The sequence below is a fragment of the Heptranchias perlo genome, chromosome 32, assembly GCF_035084215.1.
Source record: "Heptranchias perlo isolate sHepPer1 chromosome 32, sHepPer1.hap1, whole genome shotgun sequence".
Lineage (NCBI taxonomy): Eukaryota > Metazoa > Chordata > Chondrichthyes > Hexanchiformes > Hexanchidae > Heptranchias > Heptranchias perlo.
The window spans coordinates 12,617,825-12,632,691 of NC_090356.1; the positions used below are offsets into that span (position 1 = coordinate 12,617,825).

The 14,867-nt window shown below is 42.8% G+C and overlaps 1 protein-coding gene across 6 annotated transcripts in view; it reads right to left on the reverse strand.

Moving 5' to 3' along the window:
- casz1 (castor zinc finger 1) overlaps positions 1-14,867 on the reverse strand; it is a 276,456-nt gene that overhangs the window by 70,609 nt on the left and 190,980 nt on the right. For 5 of the 6 annotated variants that reach the window (XM_067970381.1, XM_067970383.1, XM_067970380.1 and 2 more), the window contains exons 5-6: positions 8,485-9,045; positions 2,339-3,155 (exon numbers count right to left, since the gene is read on the reverse strand). In XM_067970381.1, coding sequence (XP_067826482.1) covers positions 2,339-3,155; positions 8,485-9,001 — 1,334 coding nt within the window. In that variant the 5' untranslated portion in view covers positions 9,002-9,045. Of the gene's footprint in view, positions 1-2,338; positions 3,156-8,484; positions 9,046-14,867 lie in introns of those variants that run through there. The other variant, XM_067970384.1, reaches the window with a different exon arrangement.

Sequence of the window (14,867 nt, forward strand, 5' to 3'; positions counted from 1 at the left end):
ACTGTTCAGCACTATACAGGAGGGACTGATGGCAGCAGGTAGTGGATAGAACTGGCAGTTATGTATATCCTTCTACAGCTTGTTGTAAACTCAAATATCGCATTGTGACATCCATAATTCAGGCATATACAATCACTTCGACATGTTTTTGTTAACATGATAAACCCTTTTTCTTCCCGTGTTTGAAATGCAGTCAAAACTGTATTACCACTCACTCTTCATTTCTTTTCTGAGACACAGCAATTTCCTAATGTATCCAGATGGTACTGAATCTAAGCTCCAGCTGACGCTAGCTCACATGCTACACAATAAAGTGCCTGCAATGGCCAGCGACCCTGAATTCATCCTTTTTAATGGTATGAACCTGTATTTAGGTTCTAACAAAAACCTCCTGGCTGATGTAAACTGATCGGGGAATTTTAACCCTCTCCAGGTGGGAAAGCGGACTAGCGAGCGACCGGCCAGTCTGGGAGCGGCCTGGCCAACTTTAATGGCTGGGCATCATTAACATGCCGCTGGCCAACGTCCCGATCAAGACAGCGGGAATGTAGAGGGCAAGTGGCGGAAAATCTGATGGACCGGAGGCCGCCCGCTTGGCCCGAGGTAAGTGTGGGGACAGGGGGTGGTCTGCGGGGTTACCTGGGCAGGGGAGGCTTACATTTCCCTCGGAGGGGCCAGGGGCAGGTGTGTAGGGCCTTGCAGGGCCTCTTTGTTGGTGTGACCAGGTCGTTGCTGTCGAGGCAGTCACCGCGGGCGCCCTATTTCCTTCCGGGTTAACATGTTGTCGGGGTCCTGTTGATGTAATAGGACCCCAATTTGCATGAATGTACGAGGCTCCCGCCTGACTCGGGCGGACACTTCATACGCCTGAAAAATCAGTTGGGAAAAATCCCAACTGAGTGGGAATGGAGTGGCTTTTTAAGTTAACAACATTAAGTCCAGTGACTGATGCCTGCCTCTGAATCCAACTCAGACTTATGACTGCCTTACAACTGCATCTTTTGATGTAAAGCAGTTTTAGAAAGTGGCTGCCTAACTCAGCAGCTAGGTTCTGATCTGACCCCTGCCTGAATTTGGGAGGTGTGAGGGTCTCCTCTATAAGTGGTTTCCCACCGCCTGCCATTGATGTTCGGTGGCGGAGAACTCCAGTTTTAAGCTTCTCTTCTGAGCCCAGGTTTGGGGCTCGGATCTGTGCCCTTCCCTTCCTGTTCCCTCCAAACGGTTTCATTTCCTCTCGTGGTGCACTGGTTAAAACATCCACTTTAAAATTACTTTGCGCACTATTTTATTCCCATTTCTTAGTATATTTATTTCAAATACCTGCATTAACGGAGCAATCAAAAAAATTTTACACAAACACGTTAACCAGTGCTGTACCTGAGCAAATGAAAGTCTGGGCACCTTTAGCCAATTGGAAAGATCAACTTGGCTGTGTGCATGTGTGTAAAGGTTAAAATCATTATTAATGTAATCAGAACATTTTACTAGTTCAAAATAAAATGGACCCTGTGCTTTGAGATGAAAACCAATTTCCAACATAATAGGCTCATTCATTTTGAATACAATATGATTGAAATTATTTTTCACAGTGACGCATACATGCTGATGTTCTACAATTTATTAGTGTGCACCTTTATTTACAATCCTTGCTGTTTATGCCACTGGCATTTCCCGCTTTTCTGCTGCAATGTCGCACTCGTTCCTTCCGACTCAAAATGCCTCGAAATTATTGTTGTTAGCTGGTGAGCAGTAATGTGTTCACATGACATGCCCCTTGTCCCAATATTTTAACGATGCGTTAACATAATTGGATGTAGCATCTCCGCTAAAATACCGGACAAAAGAATGTCATCCAAATGTGTTGAGTATTTGTCCGCTCCTATCTCTAGTTGTCATCTCGAGGTTTAAGTGTTGTCAATCCCCTCTTTCCCTAAGAATTTCAAGGACATCCAATATCTTTGAATAGAATTAACTGGAATTTACAGCACAGAAACAAGACCATTCAGTCAACACTATGCCGGTGTTTATGCTGCACACGAGCTTCCTCCCACCTTACTTCATCTAACCCTATCGACATACTCTTCCATTCCTTTCTCCCTCATGTACTTATTTAGCTTCCCCTTAAATGCATCTGTGCCAATCGCCAAAACCACTCCATGTGGTAGCGAGTAAATAGGACAATAGGAATTGATGCATCGGTTTCGGATTAGATGTAAACTGAAAGGACTAACCAGGCTGCTTTGAGGAATGTACCCTGATCTGCAGCTAGGAGCCACCCCAATTCTAACATCTTTGACCAGATCTGGTGAACGGACAGGGGAAAAAATAAAAATCTTACTTGACTGTGGACACAGTTCCAGTTGTGATGGAGTCGGTCTTGGAAAAGCTGGACTTCAGCAGGTCGGGGCTGCCAAAGCCGACAGAGGCGGGCGATTCCGAGCTTGCCGCCGGGGTACAAGGGGTACTGGAGAGCGGGGTGGCGGCCGTGTTTGTTGGGGCTTTCACCATGGCCAGCTTCTGGATGTTTTTGACGTCGTACTTGGAGGGGCGACCCACCTTTCCAGTTTTGAAGGCGATGGCCCCGCCCATGTCGGGGTCACCCTCGCCTGGCTTGAACAGGTGCAGGTACTTCACATTTTCAAGGTCGTACTTCGACGGCCTCTTGTAAGTGTTGCCGTTTTGGGGCCGGATGCTCTCTCCCGTCTTCAGTTTCTGGATGAAATAGTCGTACTTTGAAGCCCGCGAGATGAGGCCTTGCATCTGGGCCGAGGAGCCGGACGGGGCTGCCGGCTTTGCGTCTCGGCGGAGGGCGGCTTCCTGCCCGGAGAGCTGGCTGCTCGGCGGAGGGGCGTCCTTTCCCGGCACCGGCCTGGAGCCCAGTTCGTCAGCTTTGCAGGCAGGAAGCGGCCGGGGGAGGTGTTCCCCTGCCTTGAGCTTCCGAATGCACTCCTCGTACTTGGAAAGGCGGACGCGCCTGGCCAGACCGTCCTCGCCCACAGGGGCTGTCGGGTAGGTTTCTGAGGTAGTGGCGTTCAACTTGTCGAAACTGATCTTCTTCGCCAGCTCGTCCCTGACGTTCTGGTCATCGTAGCCGAACATCCCCAGAAATTCATTCATAGTCGTTGCTGCATAGTCGTGAAGGGTCGAAGTTTCCCCTGGTGTGTGGGGGCCGGGGGGGGGGGAAACCAAAGAGTTAAACATTTCAGGAACATTCTGCACAGCTCTTAAGTTTTACGACTGCTAAATTAATTTGTAAAAAGTAATTAATACAGGGGCAAAATAAAGCGAGTTCATCAATGTCAGGAAAATCAATTTCGCTAAATGTTCTAGTCAATGGCTTCTCAGTACATTAAACAAAGTTTTCATAAATGTACTCTGCTCATAGCTCTACTTAATATGTACAAAGTCATCTTATCTGTTCTGTGTCTAGCCTTTATTGACCAACCTGTTTTATAAAAGGCAGAGTTTGGGGCTTTCCATTCTCTATTTTTCTTAAAACTCCTACTGTGACTAATAATGCAACAGAATCCATCCACTTTTTTTTCCCTCTTGCGGTTTTGTTTCACAAGTGCGAAAGACCACCGGGGGTTTTTTAGGAATGTGAAATTAATTGGGCTGACTCAGTCGACAGTGACAGTGCGAGGTTAGTCTGAAGGTTGTGGCACTGTGAGTCCACCCCACTGAAGTATGACACGCGCTGCTCTCCAGTTACTGAGATCTGAGACAATTGGCCAACTGGTATTTCACTGCCCGTTGCAACTGAAGAATGTAGTGCCACAAGTACCAACGGTGGGTGAAGGTCCCTCTGCATGTTATGGGCAACTAGGGTCGCCAACTCCGGTTGGATGTATTCCTGGAGGCTTCATCGCATGACCTCCCGCCTCCAACCGCCCCGCCCAGTCAAAACAGCCATTTCCCCCCCAACTCCAATATTTTTATAACCAATAAACGAATGTGTTCAAAGAAAATGAAAAAAAAAAACACCTTTTTTTTTAATGACGATGATTTTTCTCGCAGGTTACTGGCAACAGTGTCCAGGATATTAATCTTTAATTCCTGGAGACTCCAGGGAAATCCTGGAAAGTGGTGAACCCTATGCGCAACTGGGGTTTGTAACCGGATTTATGATTTTGCTTATTGTAGAAGGGGCTAGAATTTTATTATACAGAACAAGCACCAATTTCCCTTCACGTTTAATAGGAAGCGCTAACAGATCTCAAAAGCCAGGTAAGAAGTGATGTATCAGCCTTCTGATGGTTTAGTGGGTAAGTGAGCCTTGTACTGTTGTTCTGAGCCACACAAACCAGGAAAGTCCCTAATGTATGCTGATCTCAGTGAGGGTAGTATAGGGGCTGTACAATTTACTTCAGCATCTCCAGGCTAGAAAGGTGAAAAACTGGTCAGGGCCCATGCCCCTAATCACTGGAAAGTGCATGGCTTGTGAAGATCGAGTAAGGACGCAATCTGGGGGGCCGCTGTGGTTGAATAGCCCACTGATTCCCATTGCCTGCCTTCAACGTGAGGGATGGCAACTTGGGGTGAAATACTGGGAGCTCATTGTCACCTGCAGAACTGCACTTCAGTATAAGTTGCCACCTTCAGGAGAGACAAGAGGAGAAAGTCAAAGGGAGAATCGGAAAGAGAGTTTCCTCCCTCCAAAAGTTGATGCACCCTGTTTCTGCTGACTCGAAAAGGCGTCTTATACAACAATTACAAAACTGGTCTGATGAACCAAACTCTCGTTCTCAGTTGTTCGCTGTTGTGATTTTAGGCAAAAATATTTTGGAGAATTTGCATACGGTATTGTCAGGAATTTCAGGCTTGAAAGCCCGAGAGCTTTGGCTTGTAAGGAGCAAGTCGGAGGGTGGGGTAGAGAAGAGTTATTGAACCTGACAGCTGTCACAGCCCATCATAGTATTTTTGAACAGTTTAAGATATAACGAGTAATTAACAAATTTGTGAGCTTCCAACTTGCTGATATGTGCCCTGTGAGTAAAGCTCCATGCCGGGAGGGTACATGAACAATATTACCCCTAGAATCTAACATGAGACTTCAAATTGTTACAGTTGAAAACATTGTTATATTGTCATTTTTAAAACTTCACACGGTCCACACATCCATCAACATTTGAAATGGCTTCCATTTAGACACAAGAACTTCTGTCTTGCAAGCCAAAATGTTCGAATTGTAATGTTCCTTCAAGGCATGGCCGGCATCAGATGTTGCACTGTCCCTTCTGATGGTCAGGTCAAAGAGCAATAGGCATTTAGGACGAAAAATCTTGGGAAAAGTTGTAATCCAAGTTGTCTGTCAAGTAAGGCCAAGTGGCTAAATGTAAGCAACTAAGCATCATAAAGTGAGTAGAGGTATCTTCACACAAAGGGTAGTGGAAATCTGGAACTCTCTCCCCCAAAATGCTGTTGAGGCAAGGCCAATTGAAAATGTCAAAATTGAGATTGATAGATTTTTGTTAGGCAAGGGTATTAAGGGCTTCGGAACCAAGGGCGGTAGATATGGAGTTAAGATACAGGTCAGCCGTGATCTAACTGACTGGCAGAACAGGCTCGAGGGGTTGAATGGCCTACTTCTGTTCCTATGTCTCTAGTGTTGTACTGGGACTAAATTCAGTTTCCCAAATGCTCATCTAACTTCTTAAGCAATTCCTGCAAAGTTAAAACTGACTATAAGAATGCCAAGTGTCACCATACTTTATAGAGTATGGTAACCTAGATTAGGGGCTTAGAGACTTGTAGTGCTTCACAGTTCAGTGGTCACACAGCTCTGGTTTGGAACAGGAGGGCCTAATTTGATCAGTTCGTAGGTCAAGGTGGTTGATAAGAAATCCGAAAACAGGGCAAACTTCTCTCGTCTTTACTGGCTTCAAGATAGGTAGGCACACCTTCTATAAACTGAGCTATAGATAGTGAGACCACAAAGCAATCAGGGCCTAGGTACACCGTTTAATGTTTAAGTATTCCTGTTCCAAAATTTTTAAACGTTAGTCCTCCTGTAAATTGTTCAAAACTCCTTTTACAGACACAAGATCCAGACATGACGATTCGCACCAAGTTTCATATTATTCAATCCTGCCTCAGATCAACTTCCCCATGTGTTAAAATCTCATGTATAAATAATGGTGGTTATTACCCATTGTTACTTAGCACAGTTGAAACAACTCTGGAAGATTTATGAAGCACTGTCAACTGCAGAGAGGAGCACAGTCCAAACAGTGCTCGTTGCTACTCATCCTCTCCAATCCCCCTATAACGTGCCTCACATATTTCACTTGCACAGCTCCAGGAGTCTCACATTGGCCAACTCTGGAAAAACTTCTGTTTGCACCATTGGTATCTGCAGTATCAGGAAACGTCTCGATTATCAGTGTCAAATAACAGGTCTAGACATCATGTTGAGTGATGTACAAGAAAAGCCTTTCAATTTATAAGGGGAAACTTTCCAGCTTTGCTCTTCCGGGGGGAGCCTCGTCCACCAAAAGTGCAGATTGGAAATTTGGACGCACGACACACGTGATTTTTCCGACCATTTCAATTAATCAGCGGGAAAAATCCCAAGCAGCCCACCCCTGAAATTCCGATATGCACTTCTGGCAAGCGAGGTGCCCCACTGAGAACGCAAAGGCGGAAAGATAACTTTGTAGAGTCGATGTGGGCTGGTGTGGGACACTGCAGTGCATATGCTCGTACACCTGAAGGAAGGAGAACATTTTAAGATGGGAGGCTAAAGAAGGGGGATGCAACAGAAAATAATTTTTTTTTTTGCAGGGAGTGGTGTGGAGAGAGAAGGGAAGGTTAACAAAAAGCAATAACTAATATTACTACTTATATCTTTGAGCGTGCCGTGTATTGCATCTAAATGTGGTATTATATAAAATCTTGCATGTCTGTGTTGCAGAATGTGTTGAGTGAATAGTTTTCCAAAGTAACTTAAGGCCTGCTCATGGTGCACTGGGCCTACACCCACAGGTCGAGGGAGCATTAAGTATGTAAGACTCATGGCCTCATAAGGCTTGAATTCAGCAAGAATAATTTGTTCTGACAGAGTGTCAGATAATCTTACTTTAAAAATAGTGTAAAAATGTATTGACCTTATCATATTTCTTCCCGATGATGTCATCCCCTGCCTTTAGTGCCCTGAGTTTCAGATAATTCCATATTTCTATATCAGAAGCCAGTTCAAGAGAAAGTGTCACTGGAGAGCATTAAATGAAGTACCCTAATCTTTGCACTTAAAGTCTGCAAATTCCTCCGTGAAGGGCAGTCCAGACCTTGTCTATATTTGAAGCAATTAAAAACACATTTTCCTATAACATGATAACAAACTGGCCTTCATATCTTCACAATGCTACCTTTTTACATTCCTGAACTGAACAGACAACCAATGCGAATTAGCGTTAGATGACTTGCACCTTACATCGTCATTTAAAGGCTGGCTGAAAAATAATTTGTCCTTACAAGAATAGTCCATCCCCGAGCCTCATGCACAATTTGCACATTTCTTAATTGTTGTGAGGTTTGACCGTCAGAAGGAAAGCCGTTATGGGGGAAGTACAGCAGCGGCGCTATTTATAGTTTTAATAATTAAGCTTTCATTTCTGAATCTTCGAGTGAAAGGTGGAACAAAAACACCAGGTACCATCGTCGCCTCATTGAGTTTATTTTTTTGGTCAGCCGGGTATCTGGCAAATGCCGAAACCCCTCACCAGGTCATGTGTCTCCAAACCAAACTGCTCAAGATCCACAGAAGTACTTTCCATTTGCCTAATATGGAGTGTGCACTCCCTCCCTGAGCACTTACCTAAGCCCAGAGAATTTAGGCACAGATTGACAAGAGCCAGGGCTTAGGGACCAGCCCCCCGCCCGCTGCTAGTGTGCATGGGGGTACTACTATGGGTTAACCACCATCACCTCATCAATGAGCCTTTAAGAGCAGCAAAACCCACTAAATCTTATTTAAGTCTTTTGGATGTTGACAAGGAGTTGAACCATTAGATGTGACGTTACTGAGAAAAGAACATGCACAGACATGTTGGATTTCATATCCAAGTACACTGCTAGAGGGAAAAAACACCAACATTTACTCTGGAAATGTAGATTTTGTACATGGAACAAGTTCTATTAAAAAATAACCAAATAATTCTGAGTGAGGTTTTTATCCCTTAATTGTTTAAATCCTTCTTAACGAAGCATATCATCCAAGTCATTATGAACTTTCTCTTTTAGCCTCAGTTTTGAACTGGTTAATATTGTACTTCCTGTTAGAACAGAAAAGGTAATATTTCTCACAATAACAAGAGGAAATATATTTATTTTGGGGGTTTTTTGGTGTACAATTGGGATTTTTCTTACTATTGTTTTCAATTAACAAGTAAGGCTAAATGTCCCTCATAGAAAGGTCTTATCAAAACAGTCTTAAGAACTAGAATCAAAAATACATTTAGCAATACAGGGGAAAGTGTGGCTCACCTGAGGAAGCAATGCTAGCTTGCCTCATACTGGCCTCGCTGGAAGAATTGTAGCCTTCTTCTTTCGGTCCCACATCCTCTGAATCTCTGTCATCCATGTAACTACCATCGAGTGATCCTTGGGCTCCATCATGGTCCTCAGCATTGTCCTCCTCATCACTACAACCTTTGGGCTGCACCATGTACACCCCTTCAGGGGGGACGTATTCACCATCACCAGTCTTTAATACCCTTTCTTCAACGCGGTCCCCGTGTTCATCTGTGTATTCCCCATTCACCCATTTTTCTATCGCTTCCCGCCTTTTTTTGTCCTCCTCCAACTTCTGTACGTCATGCAGTCCATCAGGATAGTCAGTGTCCCCTTCCTGGTCGCCATGGTGCAGCCCATCAGCATTGTCGTTCTCCTGAAGTTTATGGTCTGGGTCAGCCTGTTCCGCCCCATAGTCATACACAACCTGCCGACTTAGCTTGGCACAGATAGCATTCAGTTTCAGGCCACCTTTCCGCTTGGCAGCCATCTTGGATTTTCCTGAGGTCTTTTCAGTGCATAAATTTCACTCAACTTCGAGTCAAGCAGCCATCAGGAAAAGATTGAAAAGAGAGAAAAACACTATAAATAGGACAGTACAATATTCACAGTGGTTAACAAACTAACAACTGTATACAGTTCTATATTTATTAAAAGGATATGTAGAAATGGGATTGTGAAACACCAAAAATTAGTTGTCATTGGAGCTTTACAATGATATTGAGCTAAAGTAAATCACATGTCAGAAACCTGTCAGAGAAACACAGGAGAAAGCCACAACAACGTAAAAATACATCTGTGAGATATGGAAGTACAGAGATAGGCTAAAGGGTATCATTATGATGATGAAATAATTTATTGATATCACACAAAATTAAACTCTTGCAAATGACAGTAGAATATTAGCTAGTGCTCCGATAACTTGAATACTGGCCACCATTCATCCATATTCTAGTCTGTCTTATGTATAGTTTTTAAAATTACTGTTATGACTCTGTGCGTGCAGAGTTGGGGATAGGGAACAATTACTTTGATGGACTTGCAGTTATACTTCTTTCTGGCCAGCACAACTGATTCAGATGAAAAAGACACTGTGGCATCATCAACTTAGTGGATACAATCACATTCAACCCTACAGGCCAGTAGCAATACAGGGAGGGGATTGCTCTGGTTGTCTCGTACCTTGTGTATGTGAACCCCACACATGCAGAGAACATGTTTCTACTGTGTCTACCCATAGGAAACTCTTCCACCATGGATTAGTAAGTAATGTAGAAACAAACCAATTTGTATTTTGTATGGCACTAACGGCAAATGTTCACAATACATGTGGGCACCATGGTGCACTAACAATAGTACAGATTTAATTATCTTATTTATTCCCAAAGTGAACTATTTCTAAGTTCCTGCCACATCTAAGCCACTTTCTAGGAGATAGGCAAGATTGGTGCAAATTGACTAGCCTTTGATATTTTATCCGTTTCCACCAACTAGCTCTGGAGAAAGTGTTTTGCCTCCATTCAATGTCTTACCCACAATTCAGCACTCCACAATTTCCAGTTTTATTTATAAATAAACTTTTTTGCACCAATTGGATCTGGTCCAATTCCCTCCCTAAACTTCTCCGCCTCTCTACCTCTCTCTCCTTCTTCAAGACGCTCCTTAAAACCTACCTTTTTGACCAGGCTTTTGGTCACCTGTCCCAGTGTCTCCTTCTTTGGCTCGGTGTCAATTTTTTGTCTGATAACGCTTCCGCGCTTTGGGACGTTTTGCTACGTTAAAGGTACTATATAAACGAGAGTTGTTGTCTGTTCCTGATGGGACAAGAGACTTTGAAGACAACTGCCACAGCTATAAAAAGAAATGTGAACAACAAATGGTCGATTTTGTTGGAAACAACAACTACAACTTGCATTTATGTAGCGCCTTTAACGTAGTAAAACGACCCAAGGCTCTGCAATCTCTGCAGATTAACGTATTCAAATGGATTTGATGAACGATGCAATGCTAGTGTTTGTAAACATTGCGGACCAGCATAATGATGGTGGATGTGTGGGGGCTTTATTTACGTTAGTGCCCAAAAGCTTCATTCTGCTCCATGTATTATGATGGAAAACCACAACTGGAATTGAGTTTTGCTCTGACACCATTCAGTCAATAACCCAACGTAAAATTCTGCCGTGGCATCAATGGTAAAAGGAACCTGCTCCCAGCCCTCACAATATACCCATTGTGTACAGGGACCAGAGTGTACTATGGTACCAGAGTGCTCTGCATTTTCGCATTTTGTTCTACACTCTCAATGTGAATAAGCAAAAATAAACTGAAACTGATAATCTTCTGCTAAAATAATCCAGCTATAATTAACAGCTGTGAACTCCGAGCTACAGAACACGTGCAAGCACCCACTCACATAGAAAAACAGCCATAAGCAGTTAACCAAGCATTTAAAACATTTCAGTAAGGTTAGTTAATAGGCAGAGACAACAAGTTTTTTTAATTATAAAATGAAATAAAAGCAGCTGTTGGGAAATACCATTGCACGGTAATAGTTGCTGCAAAAACCATTAACCATTTATAATCCAGTAAAAAAAGCAGCTCTTTACAACCATCCCCGGAATATTCAAGGACATTTTATTTTTAACAGAATGGCACAAAAGGTGAGCCAGGTGTGAAGATCATATTTGTCGCCATGGAGAGCGAGGGGAATTTTAGACGGTGAGATTCTCAAGGCTTCCCCTGAGGGAGAGGCCCAGGAGTTGGTGGCCTGCTCATCCTCTTACCAAGGAACAGTGCATGAGGGGAAATGATTACTAAAACAAATCACGGGGAGTGGGTGAGAATGAATTTAAAGTGAAAACATTTCTTCTATAGTATTGCAACAGTTGGCCATCAACACAAGACAGTCTTTGGGAAAAAAATTCAACTCTGTTGTGTTGGGTTGGCACACTACCCCTTCACCGTCTATTTGAATCAAGGCGAGACTAATGGGTGAAAGTTTTCTCTGTCTATTGGCCGTAAGGGTCATATAGAAAGTAAGATTGGTCATTTTTTAGAGGGCATGGGTCCACAGCACAAAAATGCTCTCAATTTGTCATTAATTTAAGACTAAGCTAGATAAACACATGAGGGAGAAAGGAATAGGTTATTCTGATAGGGTTAGATGAAGAGGGGTGGGAAGAGGATCGTGTAGAACACCAGCATGGACTAGTTGGGCCGAATGGCCTGTTTCTATGCTGGACATTCTATGTAATTCTATGTATGTAATTGGCAGTCTCATTTAGAGAAGCAACAAGAATGACTGGTGTAGGAAATGGTAATGCCAGACTGGTGTAGTAGGGGTTGCTCTTCTGGGTTTAAGGCACATTGTCAGACAGAGTAGAGAGAACTTTACTCTGCATCTCACCCATGCTATATCTGACCTGGCAATGCTTGATGCTGACACTGGGTGCCTGAAATGAAATTGTGTTCCATTTCCCAGAATTGACATCCCTCACTTCAGGGGAAAAAAAACGGTTTTGTGATGAACATGTTGCATAAAGGATCTGAAAGGTTTCACTTTGCAGTAGCACTGTTATTAAAGCTGTGCATGAGTTGGAAGGTCATACACAAAGGTTTAATAACCATAATATCACACACTATGCCATTTAGCATTCTCGTTATGTAAAGAGTGAATATGTTTGTGGATTTACTGTGGGTTGGCGTTCCAATTACATTTGTGATCATGAAGTATCTTAATGGGAACTTAATGGAAATTTTGCTCCACTTGTTGTATAAAGAGGGTGTTTTATATGGTTTCTCTATTACTGTGAGAGCCATAACAATACATCTTATATCAGAGGTTGTGGGATATCAGAGAGTCTTCCAGTGAGGGGTTACTTTATATTTATTTGCATTTTATCTTGAAATATTGCTGACTTTGTTCCCAAATCAAGGACCATTGTATAAACAATTGATTCAGTAAAGTTGTAATTTTTTGACAATCACATTAAGGCTAGAGGGTCACAACCAAGAGGACAGTCATTTGGAAAAATCATCTGGAAAAAAAAACCTGTGAGGAAGTGGAAGACATAAATTTTAAAGTATTTTCACAGAAGCCTTAGAAGGAAGATTGAGGTCATTTGGGCGTAACAGAAAAGGTCATTTCTGTTTACAACGCACAGTATTTCAACTTCTAACTACTGATTTCCTTTGTAGGAAATGGTTTCAAGAAGCTTTTCTTTCCATTGCAGTCTGGTTCCTGACTATTTATATACATTCATAAACACTCATTTAATAGGCATTCTTCAGGAAATTGAAAAACAGAATATATAGAGGATAATACGAGGTTGCTAAGGTAATCTGACTTTTATTTCAGGAGCAAGGAGGACCATATATCCAGGCCTCTCTCCTCCGTGCAGTGACAGGCCTATTATGGTGGCCAACTGTGCATTATTCATGTTATCTAATATAAGTAATGAAAACTGAAAGAAAAAAAAAGTTAAAGTCAAAAAAAAATTACACAGAAAACTAGTAAGCTTTCACCGATAGCAGCAATGGTTTGGAAGGGCACTGTCTGATATTACAAGAATGATAATGATTCTAATAATTCAGATATCCTCTTCACTCACTGTGCCTTGTATTTTATACTTAGAGCACAAACTCACATGGTTTTGTTCATGGTGAATCGGAGGAAATGGTGTTTTATAATAGGGAGGTTAACAACAAAGTTTGATGGGGAGAGTGTGACAGGAAATGTGTTACAGGAAGTAAGTGTGACAAGTTTAGGAAGTATATGCCAAATGCAACACATATTGATATACACATATGAATACACATAAAATGTATACTAGCAGATCTCCTGTGGCATTGCTCATGAGGTCATCAGGGGTCAAGAGCATGGTAGTGAAGGTTAGTTGATAAGATGGAGCTATGTTTAACCTGGTCTGTTCCTTTAAGCCTGCTGATCAGCAACTTCATGCAGACACATGGTGAAGCAGACTCTGAGGTGAAGCAGATACTAATTGTTGAGGGACATTTCAGTAGTTTGGCAGCTGCCACCAGATCCTGCCCTTGGAGAGCAGGCAGGTTATTAAGGCCAGAAAAAAACCCATCAGGAAATGAATGGCTTTCTCTTTTGTACACCTTTGACACTCTGATGTATGAATTGTGAAGTGTGACTGATACATGTTGGATGTAAGGCACATATTTGTCTGCTTCTGTATATGTCTCCCTAGAGTTGTTTCATTAATGGGGAAGGCCCATAACTCACAAGCCCCACAGGGGAGTGAACGATAATCTCTCTACCCAGAGGAGAGAGAACTCACACTAGAAAAAAACTATATAATCTTGGCTGAGTATAAATTATTGTATGACAGTTAGTTGGCAGGCATGCAACGTGTTCTAGAACGTACTGGAAGACCACCTCAGATTCCAGGGACTCAATGGACTAAACGGATTTGTTCAGTGATGTTTGTGAGTTCCAGCTGTTCTTTCATTTGAGCAAGTTTGTGGGATCTGGAAAAGAATCTTTTCATTAGAAGATCATCTTATTGATATCTGGGGACTGATAATGTGATCCTGGTGAATGGGCACTGGGGCTGTTGGTCATCAGGTGCTGGTCACACCTCCACCCAGAAGGCCTTGAACGATAATGTAAAGGTAGGATCCTTTCAAAAAAAATTGGCACTTCTGGTGAATACGACATGAGGCACTTGGAGTACCACAGTACCACATGGAAACTAGGATTTCAGGCATCAGGGCTGCTAATTGCCCTGGAGCATCGCAATTCTTTTTCTGTTTGTGACGCAAAGTCCCCATTGAAGGATAGGCCAGTGTGGGTCTCTCAATAAAGTGGGAAGGTGGGGGGAGAGTTAAGTGATGTTAGCTGTTTAAGTAGAGAATCTTTTCAGCAGATCTCTCCTTTAACACCCGTTCCAAATGGGCCGTAATGAGCCTTGCACATAATTGGTGCACAGGCCTTTAGTACTTTACACACAGGCTTACAGCACTGCGGCTCTCCAGGCACCTCAGGCCTCAAGACCCATGCGCTTGATAATACGGGTGCTCGCAAGCATACTATCACCCCTAATCTCTCTTACCTGTATATGGAGCTTCGGCAAGACCAAGGCAATTGCTTATACTTATGAAATTCTACTGTATATTCTGTAGAAAATTTAAACCTATCTGATTTTGGTCCTTTACATCTGTGGCTCTTAAACATCTGCCCATGGTTCATGAACAACTTCCTTACCTACTTGTATAGTCCTTCACCACCTCACCGACTGATTATAGTCCTTCACCACCTCACCGACTGATTATAGTCCTTCACCATATCACCGACTGATTATAGTCCTTCACCATCTCACCGATTGATT